General features: G+C 39.2%; 1 protein-coding gene across 1 annotated transcript in view; it reads left to right on the top strand.

The window, feature by feature from the left end:
* Positions 1-703: 703 nt before the first annotated feature.
* The window catches only part of MYPN (myopalladin), a 97,203-nt gene continuing 72,255 nt past the window's right edge, over positions 704-25,651 (top strand). Inside the window, exons 1-2 of the mRNA XM_026650890.2 lie at positions 704-859; positions 13,611-14,555. Coding sequence (XP_026506675.1) covers positions 13,612-14,555 — 944 coding nt within the window. The 5' untranslated portion in view covers positions 704-859; position 13,611. The remainder of the gene's footprint in view (positions 860-13,610; positions 14,556-25,651) is intronic.

Below are 25,651 nucleotides of genomic sequence, written 5' to 3'. Positions count from 1 at the left end.
ATTTGCAGCTGAAGCTTGTTTGCCCCATTAGGCTTTTTGTTTGTTTGTTTGTTTCCCAAAGTTTATTTTCAATATAACATTTCAGAAGTTCTAAAATTAGCAGGGTGTTGTTTTTTTCTTATGGAGGATTTATAATTACTGGCTACTGTTAGGGGGTTTTGCAAGATTGTGCCACATGTGAGCATTCAGAAAAATTCAGGAGCACCTTATTTTTAATAATGTCTATATCACGAGTTGTTATTGAAGTTGTAGAATTATGTCTATGTAGTTGCATAACATTTAAGTTGTTACATGTTGATGGATTTCCCTGTGAGTGTAATCTTACACTTCTAATAAATTCTGACCGTAACAAATACAGTAAATGAAAAGGCTAAATTATGACATTCCTATTATCAAATATAAACTTCTCTGTCGAGAGGAAATTAATATAATGCAAATATATTTCCATGGTTGAATCAGCAAAAGACTGCATAAGCATCTGCAGGAGCAGTTTTGTGGGTGGAAAGATTGAATAGCTGTCCATAGGTGCTGTTATAGCAGTGGAATCCCTTTGCTCAATATTCTCCTGTCCAATGAGGTGGAATGTTTCAAAGGCACATGGTTTATGCTGCTCAAAATAACTTGGGACCTGCAAACTGACAAATGCTATTGCTCCGGTGGTGACAGGTTATCCGGCTTCTTACAGCCATCCTCACTATAACTAAGGTTAACTCCTTTCACCTATGGACTCCTAGTTGTTTCTGTTCCTAAGGACCTGAAGAATTCCTGTGCTTCTATAACTTTAATTTAATACTTCTGGATAATTGCATCGCTGCTGAGTGCCAGAGTTGGACATCAACATCTGGAGGAATTGAAAAAGGTAATGTCTTTACTTTAGATCGTTACTGTGTTTTGATAACACTATACAGGTGCACAGAGGGTCAATGAAAATGTATACCTGAGTGCTACTTACTGCAGATCAGAAATATGCAGGGAGCAGATCACTTTTAAACTATCTGATTTAAATTACACTGAAGCATGTGAGTTAGAGTGAAAGAGAAACAATGTCCTGTAGGATCATAAAGAGCTTGAATAGGATTGGTGGGGTTCCTAAATTCCCTCAGCCTGTTTGTCTCCGATGGAAGAATAAACAGAAGGCAGCAATGACATGAAAATTGCTTTGCAGGAATTTTACTTTTGTTTTTCCCCATTTTACCATATAGTGAAATGATTACTTTATAATTGCTAGGATTACACCAATATACAGTAATTTGCATTTCCTTCTTAAAGAAAATCGGGCCTAATTTAATATGACTCCTTGGTTAAATACTTTCTTTTTTTTTTTTTCAAGTAAAATGACACTGCTGGCTATATTTAGTGTTGGGAGATCTGCTCTCTGGATTAATGTACACAACAGCTGCAGAAACACTCCAGATAGAAGGGCATTGCTCTCTCCCCCGCCCCACCTCACTCAGAAAGACATTTGACTGTCAGTGGCAAGTGTTTGGCCCAATATATTGCAACATTAAGCAGTAATCAGTAGTACATCTTGAATTATATTAAATGCATAATTTAAAAGAGAATAGAGTAGCTCTTGAGCTCATCTGCTTAGTCAGGATAGTATTATGCAGATCATGTTAAGGGAATTGATCATTTTATCAGCAGATTTTTGTTCACGTCATTAGGTTTAAATTTACTTAGAAGCTCTTAGGTTTGTAAACTAAATAAAAAATCAGCAAATGTTAAAGGATCCAATTTCATAAACTTCAACTCTACTCTTTCCCCTGGCCTTCCTAAAGGTTCATGAGTACAGGATATATTTTCTTTCCTCTTTTTTCCTCAGAGAGTGCTATCAAAATTAAATAAAATTAAATGTATTTATACTGATAACCAAAAGTAATTACTTATTTAAGCTATTAAAAACTCCTTCTACAATAAGTTCAGGAGCAAGCTTTTATAGACAATAGTCTATCATAGTTAAAGACCATGACACAACATAGTTCAGACTTTTTAGGTACTATTCCTGTACATTCTTTTAAAATTTTACAACAGTTTTGTTATGGGACCAAAGGAATTATACAGACCTTCAATGTTTCCTGCCAACAGCTAGCATTAGCAGGGTAAGTACATTTTTATAAGTAATGCTATAGTAAGATTTTGGGATTTAAAAATTACATAGAACAATAAAGAACAATTGTGTAATGCAGTCAAAGATCACAAACCATTGTCTGAATCAGTAAATCAGTACAAATCAGGCCATTATACTAATTAATATTTTACTTGTTTTAATAAGCAATGTACTGCAGGGATGGGCAAACTCATTTGCTTAATTTCAAACCCACTCAAATCTTGTAGTTTGAAAGTCTGACAACTTCAATGTTAATTGATTTCACATTTTGCTTAGGAAAAAAAAAAAAAAAAAAAAAAAAGGAAGAAAAATTTAGTGAAAAAATTGTGGTGAAAATGGAGCATACAACAGGCAGAGAGAAAAACAAACATAGCAGGACTGTGGGGAAAAAGAATGAAGAAAAGTAGTCAGAAAAAAAATCTAATGAGGAAAAATACAGGTTATTTATTGCAAATAAGGCATCCACCTGTGACAGACCGGGCAGGAGGAAAGGCTTCCTTTTCACTAGAAAATGTTTTTATTTAAACTGGTTTCAGAGTAGCAGCCGTGTTAGTCTGTATCCGCAAAAAGAACAGGAGTACTTGTGGCACCTTAGAGACTAACAAATTTATTTGAGCATAAGCTTTCGTGGGCTACAGCCCACTTCTTCGGATGCATAGAATGGAACTTATATTGAGGAGATATGTATACACATACAGAGAGCATGAAAAGGTGGGAGTTGTCTTACCAACTCTGAGAGGCCAATTAAGTAAGAGAAAAAACTTTTGAAGTGATAATCAAGATAGCCCAGTACAGACAGTTTGATAAGTGTGAGAATACTTACATGGGGAGATAGATTCAATGTTTGTAATGGCTCAGCCATTCCCAGTCTCTATTCAAGCCTAAGTTGATTGTATCTAGTTTGCATATCAATTCAAGTTCAGCAGTTTCTCGTTGGAGTCTGTTTTTGAAGCTTTTCTGTTGCAAAATTGCCACCCTCAGGTCTGTTATTGAGTGACCAGACAGGTTAAAGTGTTCTCCTACTGGTTTTTGAATGTTATGATTCTTGATGTCAGATTTGTGTCCATTTATTCTTTTGCATAGAGACTGTCCGGTTTGGCCAATGTACATGGCAGAGGGGCATTGCTGGCACATGGATCAAATACATTTGTTAGTCTCTAAGGTGCCACAAGTACTCCTGTTCTTTTATTTAAACTGAATCTCGCTTAAGAAATCAGAGGTTTAAATTACAAGAGGAAAAGGTTTGTGATCTCAAGCAAGTTTGCACACCCAAAAAACAGGACAACCGACTTTAAAAATCTCAAACTCCACTGAGTTTGTCCATCCCTATCATACAGACTGTGAGCCAAATTCTGCCTCCAGGTATACCAGTACAACCCCATTGAATAATGCCCTCATGTGTGCATGGTATAACACAGCAGAACATGGCTCATTGTTTAAATAATGTAAAATACCACACAGTACCTTGTTGGGTATCTTAATGTGTCAGCCTAACAATGAACACATGAAATATATTAAAATTATATCTGAGCACTAACATTTAAGTTTTGGCTTCAGACATGAACTAAGGTTGTATTCAGGCTGTCCTCAGTCCTATGCATAGTGCTCCCATTCATTGATCAGTCCTAATACTAGCAAGAATAATATAGAGAATTGAGGTGGATAAGACTGAGGCTAAATCAGGCTACATATTCAATAAAACATTTGGGCCACAATCTCTGATCTTTAACTTCTGCCTGGAATGCTTATCTATAGTTCTGGGCATAGAGGACCCACCAAATCAAGTCTCCTTATGTTTGGAAGGGAGCCAGAATAGGAGCACAAAGTTTTGTCACTCTTACTTTGCTTTATAGTTGTGGCTGTTTTGTATCTATACATAACATCCTCTTCTCCCTTGGGATTTACCAAAGCAGTGCTGTGCAAACCTTTGGGACAAATATTTTATTAGCCAAAAAGTGCATTTTTGCGTTGAGCAAAAATACTCAAAAATTTGTGTTGAATTCAGTGAATAGTTTCATCTGAAAAAAACTGGTTTTAATGTAGAAGAATTCAAACCATTTTTATACAAGTTTCTAAACAAAACATTTTGTTTGTTTTTTTACATTTTAAATATTTTTTTAACATTTTGATATTTGTTTTGAAACTTGTTTAAACTAATTTTAAAGGGTTAAAAAATCCCAAAATGAAACTAAATGTTTTGTTTCAGGTTGAACAAAATGTTTCAATCAACCCAAAATTAATTTTTGTTTGTTTTTCATTTCACTGAGAAAACTGATTTTTTTGTTTGTTTGTTTTAGAGAGACCCAAAATGAATGTTCTTTATGGTATTTTGGGTTGGGCAGCAAACAGAAAAATCAATTGTTCACACAGCTCTAGAGTGCTAAATCTCGAAGTCTATAAACTATGGGTCCAGAATCAGAGGCGATGCGTGTGGGAGGGGGGCACGTAGGCGTCATGTGCCCTCCCGCCCGATTTCTCGGGATGCCTCTCACCAGGACGCCCAGTAGCAAGAAGGAAGTGGGTCCCCCTAGCGGCAGCACTCTCCGTGTGTCCGTGCAGCAAGGGGAGAGAGGAAGCAGCAGGGAGGCTGGCTGAGCTCCCCCTATCCGCTACAGGGGCAGCTTCTCCTCCCTGCTGCTGGAGTCTCAGCACTTCCCGCTGCCTGCTTTGCAGACCGCCCACTGATGTGAGTCGGGGATGGAGGCAGAGGCAACACATGGGGTGGTCACATACCGCCCCCCCGAATGTTTTAATTGTGCTCCTCCCCCCACTATCCACAGTTATGCGTCATCTCTGGGCCCAGTTATACAAGCTCTTTCTTATGAGGGTAATCTTTGATGTAAATGGGACTGTCCAGGTGATTAAGGACTACTTGAGTCAAAAAAGGCTTACAGTATTAGGGCGTACAATACTATATTTAAGGCCCATTGACATTGGTTCCGGCCTCACATCCCAGTAGGAGAGAAAGACATCTGGCTGTGGAAAAACAACTACACCAGCCCTCAAAGACTGCAGCACTAATGCTGACTTCTGATAAGTAATAGCTAATTTAGAAAACATGTTCATCTTTAACAGTTTTACATTTTAAAATTAATCCTGAATTTATTTAAATTTCAATCTGACTTCAGCTAGTATTGCTCAAAAATATTGTTTGCTTTGCAGTCCAGAGAGGTGCTGAGAAGGCAAAAACAACTCAAAATCAGGGTAAGAGAGGGTCTTAAATATTCTCATTTTATTACAGCACTACACATCTAAACTTTGAACCAGGGATAATATCTGTTGTGCACGATAATCACGAAAGTGGTTTATTGTGACCATACTCCAATACCATGAATATTGTTCCTAATATATGGCAAGATGAAAGAAGCTTTAAAAAAGAACAAAATAAAGGAAAGGGGAAATTTTGTATGTGTTTTTTTAATTTCATGAAGGTTTGAAAGTTCTACATTGCTTCTTTCTTAGACATCCCATTGATGTAACAGTGAGATTGAGGGTCAGGTGAATAAATATTCAAGGGTAGGGCTTAAAATATATATTCATAAGAATGGTCTCTGAAGAAATGTGTCAGCACTCACTAATAAAAATGTAATTGTCCTCCACAGTTCAGCAATAACACTCTGACCTTTTTTTATTAGATTTTGTTCACACAAAAGACCTGATTCTGATCCAATCTAAGTCAATGACAAAATTCCCATTGACTTCAGTAGAAGCAGTAGCGGCCCAAAGGGAGTCAGTGTTTTCTCCATAGATCCTCTACTTACGTCAGTTATAACTGCAATTTTTAAAAAATCCATGAGAAACTAGATACTTACATACAACCCAAAGGCTGGAATAACAGTATGTGGAGATATTTAAATTATTATTTACAAAATTATGTCACAATGAGCAAACACTTGTAAGAATTTCTTAGCCTCCCAATCAAATGATGTTTGTAACTATTAGGGATTCTAAAATGTATTATAGATTAAACAAAGCAGGGGGCATATTAAAACATGTGAATGTTGAAAAGTAAATTATCTAGAAAAATATATCTGAAGCAATAGACTGACTTGCATTTTAACCCACTTATTATTATAGGTATTTTTCCCATCAGAAGCTGTTGCTTTCTCTGAGAACTGGGAAGCTTCCTTTATTTTTCTTTGTTTTCATGCCAGTATTTTGAAATGTGATTTCTGTTACTTAGTTAACTGCAATTGGTGTGGGAACTGGATTAAAAACTACTACTTGTGTCTAAAACTGAGTGATAGACCATTTTCTTGTAAGTAATTTTCCATAATAATTTTTTTTTAAAAAGTCTTAGGAACAGAGAACACAGCTGACCTAACTCCCCATCTCCAGCCTAACCTTTCATGAGTCTGGAGTCTCAAAGTCTGTCTAACATATCAACAGGCAGTAACCGGAAACAGAAACAAGGACAACTGTTATGTGACAATTCCCACAAGCATGTGGGAATGCGATTGTGATCTTTAGATATCTGAAAGATCACATGTGACATCTCTGTGCTTGTTTTTTAATGGCCTATGTATCATTTTAATTATTAATAACTAATTTAATTGTTTAGTGTTGAAGTTTTTGTGTTTGGTTAATGTTACATTTTATAAATTGGGTAGGGATGACTTATGTTCAATTAAATTAATTGGAGATGGATATAATCTAATATCACTAATGATTTAAACTTTTAATTTTTTAACCGAAGCAGTAGAAATACAGGGAGAGGTCCTCAACTTGTGTGACATGAACAGAGCAACACCAATTCTCAACCTCTAACCATCTGACCCACAAATTTCAATATGCAAGAAAAAAGGTCAAACTAGCAATTTGCTAGTTATTCTGTGGCTAGAGATTTTAAACCTCAGTTTCTTTCATATTCTATTAATGGGAGTTAGAAGTGGCAGGAATGATATGTGTTGACTAAATCTACTCATTTTAAAATCAGACTGAATGCCAAAGAAGGTGTTTGAATGCTTCACTTCCAGATTACCACTTTATTATTAGATAGCTTGTAACATCAGGCATTCAACTTTTTCCTAGCCAAACACAGGAGCTGACTTGCGTCCAATGTGTCCAAGAATTCTCCCTATTTGCTAAGATTTCACTATCATTTATCTCAACAAGACTCAGGATTCTTTCAGTGACAACAAGAGAATGAATTTAAGTGACTCCATACTATATAAAATGAATTGGCACACAACAGTCTCATGGGACAGACTCCCGTCATTTAGGAATCCCCTTGCTTTGAACATACGACATTTAGGTCAAGCCATTGCCAAAATCGAGTTGTTGAAGCCAATTCGAGCATTGTGGTATATCTTACCCTAAAGGACACTTGGCTAACAACAGAACATTGGCAGAAATGTAGGCTTTTTGGAAGTCAGTGTTTATCCAGTTAATTGAACCCAAATTAGCAAGGTGGACAGAAGAACCATGTATAGTCAATGTTGCTAGACTCTGTCCTTGTGTCAGTGGAGACAATCAGGTTTTATCTCCCCATTTTCCATCCTAAATATCACTAACAAGCTATTTAGAAGTAGCTTCACAATTTCTCCTGTTGACTTTTGGTTTACTAAAACAGATGCTCTCTTTTCCAATCTCCACTAAAAAATTTGACTAAGGTTTTGGTGCTTTGATTTACCTGAGAAAATCTAGTCTATTGTGTCCCTGCTAGACGGTCTCTGTTGAGTAGCGTTTTACTGGGGATGGGGGGGAGGGGTGTCAAGTCACAGAGTCTAAATAGAGATATGCATAACTCTGTATAAGCTTTATTGATCACATCAGCACCGTATGGGTATCTCACACATCACTGACTAAACTCCCAAACTTCTATCCCGCTATGCATTGGGTTCACCATGAAGCATGGAATAGATTGTGTAGGGCAAACTCTTCTTTGGCTGTTCCAACATTCTGATGAGAAAAATGAAGGGGAAATCCCCAAGACATAACCAGGCCAAACTAAAATCCTGAAATTTGAGCCAGAAAGGAGACGTTAAAGACTGGATCCAAATCTGGATACTTTGCAGTTCAGATTCTTCTGTAGTCCCTACCATTGCAATATAAGAACTAAGACTCATTTTTAATCAAGCCTTTAACATTGTAATCATTGCTCTGGTAATATGTTTTAGATTGCTGAAAAGAAACTATGTAAGAGATGTATAGGTATTTTAGTAAATAAATTAAATTCAGTTCTATCATTGTCCAACACAGGGATCTTGCTAGATTGTGTGTTTGACCTCAATAGAGATTGTGTTGTTCTCTTCTAGTTTTGAAATCTAGACAGCTTTAGCTTACCCAGATGTACTTCTTTATCACTTTGCTCTGTGGAGTGCTTGAAGAGTACAACTTCTTTTAATAAAAAAAAATAAATTGCACATCTCTCAAGGCTTATTTGTAATTTGGTTGTTCGATTTTCTCAAAGCAAGTCCTTGGTGAAACTCAGCATTTTTTCATTTGACTCTAGCTATCATATTATTCACAATATTTCTGAGTTTAGATAACCAAATGCTGTCTCAAAGTGTGATGTTTGACTAGCAGCCAACTTCTACCTTACTAAAAATAGAACAAAAGAATTATCTTCTAGGCAAGCTGAAAATAGAAAATAGAGTTAGATACAACAGTTTGACCCTGAATGATCTCTAAAGAAAAATGTAAGCATAACTAGGATTAGACTGAGCTTTTATGTTCAGCCTATGAATGAAGATATGCCTAGATGCACCATCCTAGGAGGAACTCTGTGCTCCGCTCCTGCTCTGATGGGTAGGAGGAAGAAAGTTAATTTATCCCCTTTCTGGGGTACTGTTTGTTTTCCTATCTCACGCCTGACCAGATTTGATGGCTGGCACATAGCTGGGTGGAGTCTTCGTTTTGCTTATTTCCTGCCCACATGCTTACAGGGGTCAGTGTTAGGTACAGAGCCTCAGCTCTCCCCCAGTATCTGAGGTCTGAGCCATCAGGCAAGCAGCCCTAGTCTGGCCACATGAGAGGGGAGACACTTTGCACTCCCCTATGTGACTGTGTTATGGCTAGTCAAAATCTAGCCCTTGGTATTTTAATGTTTTGGTTTTTGTTATTTTTATTACAGATCTTCCTGAAGAAGTTGCATGACCAAAATATTATATCTGCTATATTATATTTTCAAACTAATGCTCCTTTTTTTGTTATTGAAAGATGCCTATTTATTGTACTCTTTTGCTAGTGTACATTCTCCAACTACTTTTGCTAAGCCAAATGTTCCTCCTTATGACTGGCTGAAGTGCCCTAACAGACATCAGAATTTTACTTCTTTAGGGAATTAGAGATCATTTTATTTGTGTTTCAATGTTTTGTATGAAGAATCCAGAGGAAAAACACAAGCCCCAGCACAAAAATTCAGAAGAAACACACAGAAACACAACTGTTTGTTTGTTTTGTCTAGGTGCAGAAAAAATGCATGATGATTAATGAGGACCGTGGGAATAGACATCACACTGAAATGAGAAATTTGTAATCCCAATAGATCTATATAAATGAAATCTTGACTAGCCAGCATTAGATGATTCCATATATCTCCTCCATCCAATCAATTTATGAAGCACTTACCTTTATTTCACTGCAGGAGATGACAGGGTTTGGCCTTATCGAGTCATTTTTCAACTTGTATCTCCTCATGTGACCATCCATTGTGCTCATATTTCTACAGGAATACATCCTTCCTCTTCAGGTCTTGATGGACAATGCATTAGGTTTACAGAGAGCATAGAAATGGAGTGACATTGTGGTTAAAGATAATGAACTTTTCAGGATAACAAACTTGCCCAGGCAAATAAGTGGGACAAATACTGCTGTTAGTTACACTTGTACAATTCATGTAAAATATCACACCATTCCCATGTATAAAACCACAAAGAGATAGATTGTAACATTTAGCCTCAGCCTTAAATGGAGTGATAGGAAGCTGCCCCACTCCAGAGACACTCTGTAAGGGATTTTGTCTCCGACAGCCTCAAATGGAAACAGGCAATGTGCTTTCCTCCCCATGCCCAGCCAGCTCCATGGTAAGGAGTAGGGACTAGGCCAGGGGTCGGCAACCTGCAGCACGCATGCCAAAGGCAGCACGCGAGCCTATTTTTACTGGCAAGCTGCTGCCAGCCGGGGTCCCGGCTGCCGGCCCCGTTCAACCTGCTGCCGGCCTGGGTGAACAGAACCCCCGACCGGCAGAAGGCTGAGCGGGGCCGGCGGCCAGCACCCAGGCTGGCAGGAGCCGGTGGATGGAGCCCCAGACCGGCAGCCGCTCAGTCCGCCGCCGGTCTGGGGTTCTGTCCGCCGACCCCGCTTAGCCCGCTGACGGTCTGGAGTTCCGGCCGCTGGCCCCTTGCCAGCCGGAGTCTCGGCTGCCGGCCCCGCTCAGCCTGCTGCCGGCCTGAGTGAACGGAACTCCAGCGGGCTGAGCGGGGCCGGCGCCTGGGACCCCGGCTGGCAGGAGCTGGCAGATGGAACCCCAGACTGGCTACAAATGTCCCATGTGAACATCTGTTCTCACTTTCAGGTGACATTGTAAATAAGAAGTGGGAAGCATTATCTCCCATAAATGTAAACAAACTTGTTTCTCTTAGTGATTGGCTGAACATGAAGTAGGACTGAGTGGACTTGTAGGCTCTAAAGTTTTACAGTGTTTTGTTTTTGAGTGCAGTTATGTAACAAAAAAAATCTACATTTGTAAGTTGCGCTTTCACGATAATTAGATACTTATATGAGGTGAATTGAAAAATACTATTTCTTTTGTTTATCATTTTTACAGTGCAAATATTTATAACAAAAATAATATAAAGTGAGTATTGTACACTTTGTATTCTGTATTGTAACTGAAATCAATATATTTGAAAATGTAGAAAAACATCCAAAATATTTAATAAATTTCAATTGATATTCTATTATTTAACAGTGCGATTAAAACTGTGATTAATTGTGATTAATTTTTTTAATCATGATTACTTTTTTTGAGTTAATCTCGTGAGTTAACTGCAATTAATAGACAGCCCTAGTAGGAATAAATATAGAGAGCTAAATAGCGAGGTCCCCGAAGGGTCTGTATGGAGACCTGTCCTGTTCAACATATTCATAAATGATCTGTAACGGGGCATGAACAGTGAGCGGGAAAAATTTGCAGACAATACAAAATTACTCAAAATAGTTAATGCCAAAGCTGACTGCAGAGTTACAAAGGAATCTCATTAAACTGGGCAACAAAATGGCAGATGCAATTTAGTTTTGATAAGTGTAAAGTAATGCAGATTGGAAAATATAATCCCAACTATACCTACTAAATGATGGGGGATAAATTACCGTATATACTTGATCATGAGCCAGTTCGTTTATAAGCCGACCCCCGCAAGATGGATAAGTAAAAATAGAAATTTTTTATAACCCGTTCATAAGACGACCCTATAATTCAGGGGTCAGCAAACTTTGGCTCTCGGGCCATCAGGATAAGCTGCTGGTGGGCCGAGATGGTTTGTTTACCTCGAGCGTACGCAGGCACGGAGGTAAACCTAAGTAAACAAAGTGTCCCGGCGCGCCAGCTGCTTACCCTGACGGGCCGGGACAGCAACTGGTGGGGAAATTTTGGGGGGGGGAGAAGCTGGGAGTCAGGGGAGTAACCCCTGTGACCACCCCCCACATGACCCCACCCCTAGCCTGGGACCCCCACACTCTCCCCATCCCATCCCTTCCCACCTTATCTGGGGAGGGCCAGAGGAGGATGTCTCTGGCCTGTCTGGAGCTGCTCCGGCAGGCTGGGTGGCGCAGCCGCAGCCTCCTCTGGCGGGCCAGACTGGGCGGCGCAGCCACAGCGTGCTCCGGCAGGCTGGGCAGCGCGGCCACAGCCTGCCAGCCCCGGAGCTGCAGCTGCTTCAGAGGCTGGGGGGAGAGTAGCGTGGCCAGAAGCGGAGAGACTCTGGCCCCGCCTCTTCCCTTCTGGCTCTGCTGGCTGTGCTGCCTCTCCTTGCTCCCTCTGTTGGGGGCGGGGCTGTGTCCCACCTTTCCCTCTCTATACCCGTTCATAAGCCGACCCCCTTCTCTGGTGCTTCCCTTTTTTACTAAAAAAATTTGGCTTATGAACAAGTATATACGGTAGTTGTTACCACTCAAGAAAGAGATCTTGGAGGCATTGTGGATAGTTCCCTGATTCACTCAATGTGCAACAACAGTCAAAAAAGTTAACAGAATGTTAGGAACCATTGGCAAAGGGATAGATAATAAAACAGAAAATATCATAATTCCACTTTCTAAATACATGGTATGCTGACACCTTGAATACTGAGTGCAGTTCTGGTCAGCCCATCTCAAAAAAGATATATTAGAATTGGAAAAGTACAGAGAAGAGCAACAAAAATAATTAAGGGCATGGAATAGGTTCCATATGTGGAAAGATTAAAGAGACTGGGACTGTTCATCTTAGAAAAGAGATGAGTAATTGGGGATATGATAATGGTCTATAAAATCATGTATGGTATGGAGAAAATGTATAGGGAAGTGTTATTTACCCCCTCACATAACACAAGAACTAGGGGTCACTCAATAAAATTAGTAGGCAGCAGGTTTAAAACAAGCAAAGGGAAGTACTTCTTCACACTACGCACAGTCTGCTTGTGGAACTCATTGCCATAGGAAATTGTGAAGGCCTAAAGTATAACTGGGTTTCAAAAAGAATTAGATAAGTTCATGGAGGACAGGTCCATCAATGGCTATTAGCCAAGATGTTAAGAGACACAACCCTATTCTCCAGGTGTCCCTAAGCCTCCGACTATCAGAAGCTGGGACTGGATGATGGGATGGATCACTCAAAATTACCCTGTTCTGTTCATACCCTCTGAAGTATCTGGCACTGGTCACTGTTAGAGACAGAATACTGGGCTAGATGGACCATTGGTCTGACCTGGTGTGGCTGTTCTTATGTACTTAATATATTATTTTCTATGAGTTTTCAATGAAAAATTGCCATTAGAGTGTTTTTAACCCCAAAAATTGACTTTGTGGGGTTATATACTTATTGACTCTCAGTGATTTCAAACCAAATTTGCTCAGTTTAAAAGTACCGTAAAGCTATTTGTTTGTTTGTTTGTTTTTGTTTGTTTGTTTTTCTCCTAATTGTCAGTCCTACAAATTCAGCATCAAATCTAAAAGTCAAAGTGGGTTCTTGCTGGCTCGCACATAGTCAATCATAAAGGCTTTACAACTGGAAATTAGTTAACAATTCTCTTGACTTATTACCTGGAATAGAATAGCTCTGCAAGTCTAATAGGAGTCAAAAGTAATAAAAACTGATTTTAGTTAACAAAGTCAGCAGATCTGACTCTGAATATACACAAGAACAGGTCTATTTAATAAAAAGAGGCCATTTTTACAAGAAAAATTTAGTACAGAAGTACAATTTAAAAACTTTGTGTTCTGCTTTTCAGACGCCTATAATTCTGTGCTGGCAACTAATTTACTATTGATAAGGTGTGGTCCTATTTGTCCTTTTTGTTGACAGCATGCAAGACAACAGTTTAGAATCTTCCACTTCAATATCTCAACTTCTGAGAGAGAGTTATTTAGCTGAAACCAGACATCCAGGGAACAGTGAAAGAAGTAGATCAGAAGCATCTCCCCATACTTTCCATTATGGCAGTACTTCTGGGGCTTCAGAGGAAGTAGCTGGCCAAGATGACCTTCCAGATCTCTCTGCCTTTTTGAGCCAAGAAGAATTAGATGAAAGTGTAAATCTGGCAAGACAAGCAATTGATCAAGATCCACTTGAAAAACAGGATGAGCAACAGACACATGTACATTATAGCTCTGATCAAGTGAAAAACTGCGGAAAAACAGTTTCAAACAAACAAGTGGCCCAGTCCACAGTTTTGCCAACTTCAGACAATAGTCTCCACTCAAACTTTTGCCTGGATCATGTCACAGAAACAAAAGGTTCCAAAGAGAGCACTCAGGATCTAAAGAAACAACAGTTTGGTTCTGAAGCAGAATCCAAAAAGGAATTCCTAAACAAGGCAGCAGATTTTATTGAGGAGCTTTCTTCACTTTTCAAAGCACATAATTCTAAAAGAATAAGACCTAAAACATGCAAAAACTACAGGAGCAAACTTGAATCTAAAAATAAGGCTGCTCAAGAAGGTAGCCCTAGTTTCCCAAAGCTGTCAGAAAAGAGAGAACGACCTTCTATTCCAGTACCTCAAGACTTGGATAATAAAGCGGAGCATATACTTGAAAAAACAAATGATCTACAGGAGGCAAACTTGGAAGCTATAAATCAATTAGAAAGTACAGAATTAACAACAGAGACAGCACCCACATCTTTATATTTTGAGGAGCCTATCGGACAGCCACCACGCTTTACACAAAAACTGAAAAGCAGAGAAGTTCCTGAAGGAACCAAAGTGCAGTTGGACTGCATTGTGGTAGGAATTCCAGCACCTGAAGTCAGGTAAACATATTCAACTTTTGCCATTTTGCATTTCTGTAATGGCAGGTGGATGCGTTACACTTTTAAGTTGGTTTTATGTATACGTTTTAGAAGTTTGTAGCAGAAATTATTTGATCTTGGTTATTAAAATTAATTAGGAAAAACAATTGCTTTCTTTAAATCATCCAGAGGGTTGTTGCTGTTTAAACTTAAGACATTTAGGGGGCGTGCTTTTTCTCTGAATTGTAGAGGAGATACCTTTTAAGAGCTACACTTCTGTAATTAGAAAATGTGTTATCTCCTTTCTGAGAAATATTTGTTCTTTTTATGGGAACTGAGTGATTAATCACAGTGAACCAGCTGAATATAGCTATGTGCATGATTCTTGTTGCTATAGTTTGAATGCATTTGGGTTGAGTAAGTACAGGATTGTATGACCAAGAGATTTTCACTAATAAATGTCTAAATATAAATGATGAGAGATTAAAAATCCCCTCTTTAGTTATTACACTCGGAGCCAGGAACTCCTTAATTCTAATACAGGGTCTGACAAGGATTCCCTCTGTAGCCTTGGAAAAGTCACTTAACCTTAGTGTCTTCAACTGTGAAATGCTTTAACTAATCACTATTTGTTACTCATGTGGTTGGACAGCTAAATCACGTGGTATAGTTTCTGCCTACATCTCAGGGGAATTTCAAGGATTAATTAGGTAATGTTTGTAAAGATCTTTGGTGATGAAAGGCACTATAAAAGTGCTAAACATTGTATGCCAGGGACACAGATTGGGAAATAGTTTATTAAAATTCTCACTTTTACCTTCAAATTCTCAGATTTTATTGGTGTTTCTCAAACTAAACTTGTTTAAAGATAGCCCATAGACTAAATGTTCTCAGTCACCTGGGTGCAACCCCAGTGACTGCAATGAGGATGCATCACAGTAACTGAAAGGAGAATTCAACCCTTCCTCCAAAGGATCTGATTGTTGTTAACAGAGGAGGTAGGTGTATGTTGTTTCTAGGCTGAAATCAAAGGGAAGCATCTTAATGTGTAGCAATGTGCGTTCCAGTATGTTTCCTGCCCAAACTCACTGCTCTGATTAACAGTTTCCTCTGAGGCCTTTCTTTGTACTCCTCTTGTTCAGCCTCCATCATCACAAATGCCAAATTGAATTCAGCTCTTTGTCTGGTAGAAGAGAAAGAGGATGAAAGAAGATAGTAGTGTAAGGGAGTTGCTTTTCCTGAAGAGACAAGAGGGGAAACATTGCCGAGTCCTAGCTACAAATTCCCTACTTGGAAGAAATCTCTAACTTCTCAGATTCCAAAGACTCCGAGGCTGACTTGTCCAGGCACTTTGCCTTGAAGGATCTTTCCTATAATACATTTTAAAAAATTCCACAAGACCCACACTGACTCACACTGGGAGCCAGACTAAGTCGGTCCTATGAGATCTAACCCAGAGCATAAAAGGTTTGAACATCTCCCTGAAGCAGGTGGAATTAGGGGCAGGGATAGAGGAATCCCAAAGAGAATAAAACAACCCAGGAGCAGCGAAGCTCAGGAGAAAGCTTAGGCTCAGTAGAAAATTCTGTTACTAAACTAACAAATAACAGTAAACACTAGGAAGAGGCTAAGTTTGTACTGTGTGTATGTGTGTGAGTTTACAGTGTGTTAAAGAGCAGATTGGCAACACCTGCTGCTTGCAAAGGGTTGTCTGGTTTTGTGTTAATAGTTGTTATTAAGGCATAATGCAGCTTTTGGCCTGTGAATCCCACATCTCATCACCCCTGCAAACGGACAGTAATAAACACTGGGCATGGGTGGAAGGAAAAGCTATCCAGAAAACCAAGAATACTCTTCCATCTTCCAGGTTCAAACCTAGCCAAGATTATAATTTGTGAGAACTAGTGAGAGCATTATGTGGTATTTTGTGCTGCTTGATTGCATCTGTCTATATTATAAATTTCCATATATAATGATCCTGACTCACTCATAGTCATTGGTTCCCAGGAAAAATAAAATCAGAAAATAATTTACTTTTGGATCAACTTCCAATGAGCTATGGGGATTTGAGCATACAGTATTCACTAAAAATATTGGGTATCTTTGGCATGGTGTATAGAGCTGTCAAAGACAGTAAAGAAGGCATCTTGTTGCCTGTAGATGCTGAAATGTGTTAAGACCTTGGATTAGAAAAAGTACTGGAGATCAGCCTACTTTGAGGGTAGCACTTTTTGAGGTGTATGGTTGGTTAGTGTAATGGCTGTGAAGTTATGCAAGGAGAAGACAGCTATATTCTTATAGCCAAGAAAGACAGATACAAAAAAGTCAACAGCCTCTGGAAAGCAGGAATTTATCAGCAGTTCATGAAGCAGAGCTTAATGTGGGGTTCATGGAATGCTTGTCCCTTCCCCTAACCTTGCAGAACCCCCTCTCTGAATGCTCAATTGCTTTAATAGTCTGGGGTTGGAGAAGGGCAATGGCTTCTCTCCAAATCATAATTCACCCCCCCCCCGGCGCCCCCCCCACACACACACACACTCTCCTAGGCCCGTAGGACATTCTGGCACAAGTTAATACGGGAGTGGGTCAGTAGTAACTCGCATTGGTCCTCCCCACTGACCAGTGGAAGGGAGCCTGAGGAATGAGGACATGGATTGTCATGTTGGATGTGACAGCATGGCTTCTGATGGAGTATTTGAGTGGCAGAAAGGTAATTTGTTTCTATGGTACAACTGGGTGTATTAGAGATGGTTCAAACTAAAACCTCTAGTCTGAGGTTTGGATACAAGCTCTTGCCTTGAACCTATAATGCCTGAATCCAAATACCAAATTTGAATGCATTTGAATTGAAGGAAGTTTTGATTTGGATTTTGAAACTCCAAGTTTAGAAGTGCTTAGTTCCATCACGTTGGTTTGATCTATTAGAGTTATTCTGCCCTCATTTACACTGGTGTAAATCTCAATAACTCCACTCACTTCAAAAAAGTATGACTGTCAACACAAAATGTTGTTTAAACAGGTTATTTTTTTGATTCATAAACCTTGTAAAGATGGTATTAAGAAAGAATAGAAGCTAACTTTATCATTTAACATTCAGTTCAGATTGCTGGTATCAGCCATCTTGACAGAATGTATTAGCCTTCTGCACACAAAGTGGTGGAATAGATGTCCTAGAGAAGAATGCCTAAAAGGAACACAGTATCATGGGTTGTCTGCAGCTACAAATTTGATTAATGTTTTTGCTGGGCTTCAAAGCAAATGATAATGATCCTTCTTTTTCCAAGAACATGCATCTGGGCATTTGAGAGTGCATTTACTTTTTGTAGCCACTATCTGAGGTAAATGTCAATTAACTTTTAGCAGATATTGGGATTGCAATGTGGGTTTTGTTATTACTGATTTACTTTTCACATTAGCCTGTCATTACTGCTGCTGAGCAAGCACTTTTCTAAACAAGTAATTTAAATCCAAAATGTTATCATGATTTCACTGCTTCTAAATCAGTGAGTTTCAGTACTGCATAGAGATGGGTGCAAAGAATTTCCATCAGCGACAGATGGATTAATAGGAATAATTGCTACCAAATGTTCAATAGTAGCAAGAAATCAGAGTCTAGTTCTTTTGACTCAATGGCAAGGTGGAAGAAGTCAGAGGTTTGTGATAAAATCTCCTGATTATTATATTAGAGGCTGGAGTCTTGAACTGAACCTCTCATACCTGGGACTGCCTGAAGTTTCCTAAGGGATCTGATCGGAAATAGTAATGTAGGGAGGGGAAGCTGTTTACTCTATGACAACCAGAGCTGATTGAACTATTCATTATGCATATGATTCAATGTTAATTTAGCCACTTATTTGCCTATTGAAATATTCATACAGTGATGATTTTCTTTAAATATATTTGTCATCTGTAAATTTTTGCTGAATAATTAGATTAATAACTTTAAGACTATGAGAGACAAGATGGGTGAAAGAGACAAGCTTTCAGACCTGAAGAAGAGCTCTGTGTCTCTTGTCTCTCTCACCAACAGAACTTCATCCAATAAAAGATATTACCTCACTCTCTAATATCCTGGGACCAACACAGCTATAACACTCCAAACTTTCAGACTATGAGTTGTTCACAAACTGTTCACTTTGACTAGTCATTGTTTCCATTGTGTGATGGAACAGCTAAGATACATGATATAATTTCTGCTTTGATTGGCTGACGAAAACACTTTTTAAAGGATGAATAATGAATAGTAAACAACATATTTCGGTATAAATTTTCAGACAAATAATCATTTATGCTAAAATTTGCCAAACTTTAGGATTCACAAATATTTTCACAAATGCCCAGCAGTTGTCTGAACACCTATTCATAATAAATAATACAACTCCACGAATCGTAGCAAACCAAACTTGGCATTTTTGTTTGCAAAAGTGTCCATTAATTTTTATAAACTATTTGACCAGCTCTGGTGACAACACTTAAAACATGTTGTTATAGCAACAATGAGGTATAAGGGAGACAACTTTTACCCCAGAAAATGTATACAAATAAAATATGAGTTATTTGATGGCAACAGAATTCATTTGTAAATTTCCCTCTAAACCCAAACCCAAACTTTCCTTATTTAGCTCAGCTTTTATATCTCCAGAACCAACTGAGACATCAATAAAAATCATTCTTTTAAAATTACATTTGTACAGCAGTATTCAGTATCCACTTGTTGTGTCTGCTAAATCATGGCAAGAACATACAAGAGCACATTAATAGAATCCCCACCCAGTAGTTGGGCACATTATTTGTGAATCCCATACATTAGTGCAGCTATGGAGAGGCTTGTGTCAATAAGCAGCAGCTGTACCAGGTGAAACAAAAGAGAATCTACCCCTGGGTAAGACTGTATAAGTTGTGCTAACCTTGGACTTGTCTGCATGGTGAGTTAATGTGTGGCAAGTGAGGGTGTGAATCTTCAACACACGAGTTTGCTGCACACTATCTCACCACATGGACCCTCCTACAGCACATTAAAAGTTCTGTAGTGTTCTTTGAAATACTGCTATTTGAAATGGGAATATGGCAACGTGCATTACAGAACTCCCAGTACGCTGTAGCAAGGTCCACGCAATCAGTTAGTGTGCAATAAGATTGTGCACTGTAGATTCACATCCTGACTTGCTGTACACTAGCTCATTGTGTAGACAGGCTCCTTGTCTCAGGTGTGAGTCACTTTTAAACATATAGCTCTTATTTTTTAATGGTATTGATATGCTGCCATGTATTTGTACCTGATTTGACAGTGCCATACTGTATATGGTTAATTCCATGTGCAGTGACTTGTTCATGTGTTTATGGTCACAAGTTTCAGTTACTACATGCGGAAATAGAGTGCAGTATGATGAAAACCTAGGCTTTGTTGCAGTCATTTCTCCTTTCCCTTTTCATGTTTTACACTTTTATAACATGAAACTGTTTGTCAACTTCAAGCAAAAGGGTTAATAATCCAGTTACTCCCTGTAAATCCCAAGTTTCTCTACACTCTGTTTGTTCAGCACTTGACTTACTGTTTGTAAAACTGGCATTGTAAGAATATTTAGTACTTGTTACAACGACGGACTTAGCTGATATTTTTGTATCTATATTTTAATGTTACATTTATAATATTGTATTTTTTCTTTCTAAATGAGCACTCTTACACTTAGTTGATGTAACATAGAGACTTGCAAAATTAAATAATTTACTGTATTTTTATGCTAATTACATAACTGTAATTACTACAAATTACAAACTACAGAACTGGCCAAACCAATCCCAGTAAGTGTCTTCTGCAGGAGTTCTCTCTGAAACTTGGACAACAGCCATCCAGGTATAGGAAAGCCATTTTTAAGGTGTAACACAGTGCCCCTTGGTGGATCATCATCAGTAAGAAATGAACCCTGGACCTCAGGATCTAAAAGTATGAGCCTCTACTGCCTGAGCTGAAAGATCCTGCTCTGTCAACCAGGGTTGCAGCAGACTTATCAACCTATAACTGTAGCCCAGCAACCACCATTATAGGGGGACCAAGCACCACACTGAATGGGTAGGAGTCAGATGATGTTACAGAGATAAGAAGTTTAGATACTAGGTGAAATACAAAAAGAGCAGAAGACCATGATTGGAATTTGGATATGTCTGACATACATAAGTCAAATTGAAAAGTAAATAGTAGTGTAAATCATGTTGGGTGGAACTGGGCCAGAAAACTGTTGTAAATGGTAAGTAGTGTAATCTTCCAATTGGGCAAGTATTTGTGGGTAATCACTCAGTGAGGGACAGAAAGGGTGGGTGGCACAAGAAACTGATTTAAAGTAATGGTAAGTGAGCCTCTGAAGATTTGATTGTTTTGATTTGGATGCTTATCCAAACCTTTGAGGCAACCAGGCCTTAATGTAAAGATGGTTGTGTGTAAAATGTAGTATAAATAAGCCCATAAGTGGCAAATGAGTCAGGGAGGGAGAAACACAGCTTATTATTAAACATTTATGTTGAGGTAGCACCTAGAGGGCACCCAAGATGCAGCTCCATTGTACAAGGCATTCATGAACACATAGAAAATGACTACCATACTCCAAAGAATTTATAGTTTAAAAAGTTAATTTGAATTGCAATTTAACCCCCGCCCACCAAAAACTCTGAAACAGTGAGTCACATTTACTTTAGCTACCGGTCAGATATACGATAGGTATTTGGTGTGAGGACCATCTAATTCTTTTAATGAAGCTAAAGGTTGTGAGGACTTCTCTCCATGCTTCCTTCTGCATCTCTTTTTTTTAAATTGCTAAAGTAGTAGGTCTGACATACATCCTTCCTATTGGTGGCAGATGGCCCCTCCTTATCCGCTCTAAGGGGTCTAAATTTTTTCCAAACTGTTTGGCTCATCTCTGCTAGGTTAATTTTACTTATGAATCACATTGCATGATTTGGCACACACAACCGTTCTGTAAGTGTCATGAGGATTTGAAGTGCTATAAACAGGCTGCATGTCATGAAATTTTTATGAGAACACTCTCTAACATACACACAGATAGCTAAAAAGGGTTCATTTGAGCACTGCTTTGTTTAAGAAAATAGATCTGTGATTGATTAATTTGTAGTTACATTTAAAAGTCATATAATCTCCATTAAGTTGAAAAATATTTCTGAGAGTTTAATAAAAACTCATGTATTAGTTTTTAATCTCTTTAAACCATGGGGCCAAACTTGTCTTTGATATAACTCCATTCAAGTCAGTGGAGTTATGCCAGGGATGAATTTGGCCATAGTGTTTGACGCTGGTTGGGCTTCATGTGAATCTGGCTTGTGTAGTGGAACTATCACTACAATTTGTGGCAGGAATAAAATGTCGGTGACAGAGAGTATTGATTCTTTAGTCACGCAACGTATCTCAATGTCAGTACTCCCTTTGTAACTAACCTTTCATTGCTGCCATGGACAGTATTTCAATAGTAAGAATAAAATGTTAATTAATAAGGATTATATCACAATCTGACATTTTATATGATGGATGTAAAATCCTGCTAAAACATTTCCTAAAATGTTATTTTACAATTTGTGGTAGTGAGGAGAGGACTATTAGGGTAAAAACATACCTTTTATTTATAAAAATTACAAAGGCATATTGTACTCTAGATCTTTTCTTTTTCTGTAATCTCAAAATAATTAGTGTGTGAACTTTAAGTAAGATGGAAGTAGTGATTAAAAATATACTACATGGGAAAACTGAGCCTATGTCTGAAGCATAAATTGAAGTTTACTTTACTAACTCATGCTGCTCATTTTGAAGGGGTGAGAGGAATAGTAACTGCAGAGGAAAGAACAGCAGTAACTGAGTTATACATTGTCATCTGTATTGCTCTATAACAGAAGACTGCATTCATGCAAGTTAATAGGAAGAAATGGTTTACATGAAAATACCCTTGACAAACAATGGAATGAAGAATGGATTCCAACCTACCCCTATAGAATTATAAAACCTTTCAGTTTTATTCAAAAAGTTGATCAGCAGGAGCACATATAGCCCTTTCATTTTAGTGTTGCTTGTATCAAAGTATTTAGTGTAATGTGTCTGTGCTTTGTCATACATACACACACACACACACAGACACACACACACAGCAAAGAACCATATAATCTTACTGTAGCCAGTAGAATAGCAATAGTACTAGGCTGCCCAATCAGTCCTTTAAAAGAGAGGCTTCTTTTGAAGCTTCTTTATTTTCAGTCCACAGCTTTTGTCTTTTTATATTAATTTTGAAGTGTTCTTTCTTCTGCCATTTTGGAAATTATCTATAGTCCATTTGGCTTTTTAAGGAATGTGTAACTGTCTCTGCTCCTTTTATAATAATGATTGCAGATAATGGTATTTCTTAAACTTCTGACTGAGCGCCTCACTACTGGATTTGGCTTCCAATAATAGAGTGTTTAAGAAGTGTTTTGAAACACATATTTAACAAGGTCCATGAAGCTTAGAGGCAGCATCAGTGGTTGCTATGAAGTACAGTATATTGGATCACAGCTCTGTCCTGGGCAAATCGCTGACTGAAAAAACACGCCAGGGCATCTAATTTTGCCCACCCAAGAGTTGAAGACCTAGAAAATGAGCAAAGTAGGACTGGAGGGGATAGAGGAATGTGATCCAAGGCTCCCCTAGATGATGACCAACTAAGAGATCAGGGTTGTGAGCATAAAATTTTGCCATTTTCTCAATGGCAAAATTTCACAAAAACAGGGTGAATATATTTCACATAAGCAAATCTGTATTTCACCTGTGAGAAATTTAGTAAGGGAAAACTGAGTATATGTCAAAGTTCTCCCTGTTCTCAGTCTGTTGTAATAAAATTATGTTACTGGGCTCTTTCTTTATATATGCTTACATATTTGTCAGTTGTAATTGGTGGTTTTAAATTTGTAAGTACTTATTAATTAGATCAGTTTATAGTGCTTGTTACAGTAGAAGCTAGTAACTTGTGAAAGTGGGAGGTAAAACTGACGCCTAAAGACACAAAACTGATACATACAGTCATTCAACCTTGAAATCCTACTCTGCAGTTATAAAGGAGTGTCTTTCTAACAGGATGTCATTGTGGTAGGCAATTGGGTTCACTTTGTAGGGCAGGAACTCCCCTGCAGAATAGATAAGAGTTTTCAAGTTCCAGGACTGAACAATCAAAGTTAATTAATTGGACAGGTATAGATCATACTATGTCTTATTCAAAATAATATACCCTGTCCTCACATTAGGCTTTTATGATTTACGGGGCACAAATAGTAACTAGTTTGTATCTCAGTTATGTAATAAGTATTGAAGTTCCACTTCTTCCTGCATGCCTATCGTGCTGTTTTTGTTACAGAACTCCCTCAGGCCTCACTTATCAGTCTGCACATAATTCTGTTAGAGTTCATCTTTCAATGGTATAGGCTGCTTACCCTTCTTTTCTCAGGAAGATCCTTTAGGGACGATCCAGAGTTTATATACTGTCTGATATATACCCCCAAACTGATCTGAAATGCAGTACTTCCAACATGCTAATGCAACTGAAGTGTTAAATGTAAGCAATTTTATTTGTTTAGTCATATTCTTAATGATTTGAGGTACATATTCTTAATGATCTGAGGTACAAACAAATTCTTAATGATCTGACCCTCATGATGTGTGGTAGGAGACACTGTGCAAGCACAGTATAGTTTATTGTTTGAAAGTCTTTCCTAAGGTTTTCTACAATTAATTTATATTTGCTGTAATATATTTTTACTTGCCATTTCTTTGATAATATTTGCTTGTGCTCAGTAGCTAATACACAGCTTTTACTTAGTTGAATTATTTCTAGAGTTGGGTGAATAGTTAAAACATAAGAATGGTCATACTGGGTCAGACCAATGATCCATCTAGTTCAGTATCCTGTCTTTGACAGTGGCCAGTGCAAGATGCTTTAGAGAGAATAAACAGAACAGGGCAATTTTGAGTGATCCATCTGCTGTCATCCAGTCCCAGCTTTTGGAGGCTTAGGGACACCTGGAGCATGGGCTTGCATCCATGACCATATTAGCTAATAGCCATTAATGGACTTATTCTCCATTATCTTATCTAATTATTTTTTGAACCCAGTTATACTTTTGGCCTTCACACTATCCCCAGCAATGAATTCCACAGGTTGACTTGCGTAGTGTGAAGAAGTACTTCCCTTTGTTTTAAACCTGCTGCCTATTAATTTCATTGGGTGCCCCGGGCTCTTCTGTTATGTGAAGGAGTAAATGATACTTCCTTATTCACTTTTTCCATACCATTCATGATTATATAGACCTCTATCATTAGGGCTCAGTGTCTGTCATGGCAGTCGTGGAAGTCAGAGTTTCCGTGACTTCTTGAGACCTCCGTGACTTCTGCAGTGGCCGGTGTGGCTGACCGCAGGGCCTCCCAAGTAGCCGACCTTGGGGCCAGTGGCTCAGGCAGACCTGGAGACAGCTACACCGGCTGCTGCTGGAGCGGCTCTGCAGCCAGCCACTTGGGTAGCCCCACAGTCAGCTGCACCAGCCGCTGCTCTGGTGGCCCCAGGCAGCTGGCCCCAGGGACTGCCCGAGCAGCGGCCAATACAGCTGGCCCTGGGGACCAGCTCTGTACTCCCATTGGCCAGGAACAGCGGCCAATGGGAGCTGCGGGGGCGGTGCCTACAAGCGAGACCAGCATGCGGAGCCTCCTGGCCCCACCCCACCTAGGTAACGGAACTTCTGGCTGCTTCCAGGGTGCAGCACGGAGCCAGGACAGGCAGGGAGCCTGCCTTAGCCCTGCTGTGCCGCTGACTGGGAGCCGCCCGAGGTAAGCCCATGCCCCAACCCCCCGCCCCAACCTTAAGCCCCCCCACACCCAGAGCCACCTCATGTACCCCAAACCCCTCATCCCCGACCCCACCCCAGAACCCGCACCCCTGCTTCGGCAGTTCGGGCGGCTTTTTTTTGCTTGGGGCAGCAAAAATGGTAGAGACGGCCCCGCCTCCTGCACTCCAAATCCTTCGGTCCCACCCCCCAGCCTGGAGCCCCCTCCTGCACTCCAAACCCCTTGTCCCCAGCCCCACCCCAGTGCCCACACTCCC

The sequence above is a fragment of the Terrapene carolina genome, unplaced genomic scaffold (genome assembly GCF_002925995.2).
Source record: "Terrapene carolina triunguis isolate 2854851 unplaced genomic scaffold, T_m_triunguis-2.0 Scaffold95, whole genome shotgun sequence".
NCBI lineage: Eukaryota > Metazoa > Chordata > Testudines > Emydidae > Terrapene > Terrapene triunguis.
The sequence above is the reverse complement of the archived record's forward strand: the minus strand, read 5'-3'. Positions and strand labels throughout refer to the sequence as shown.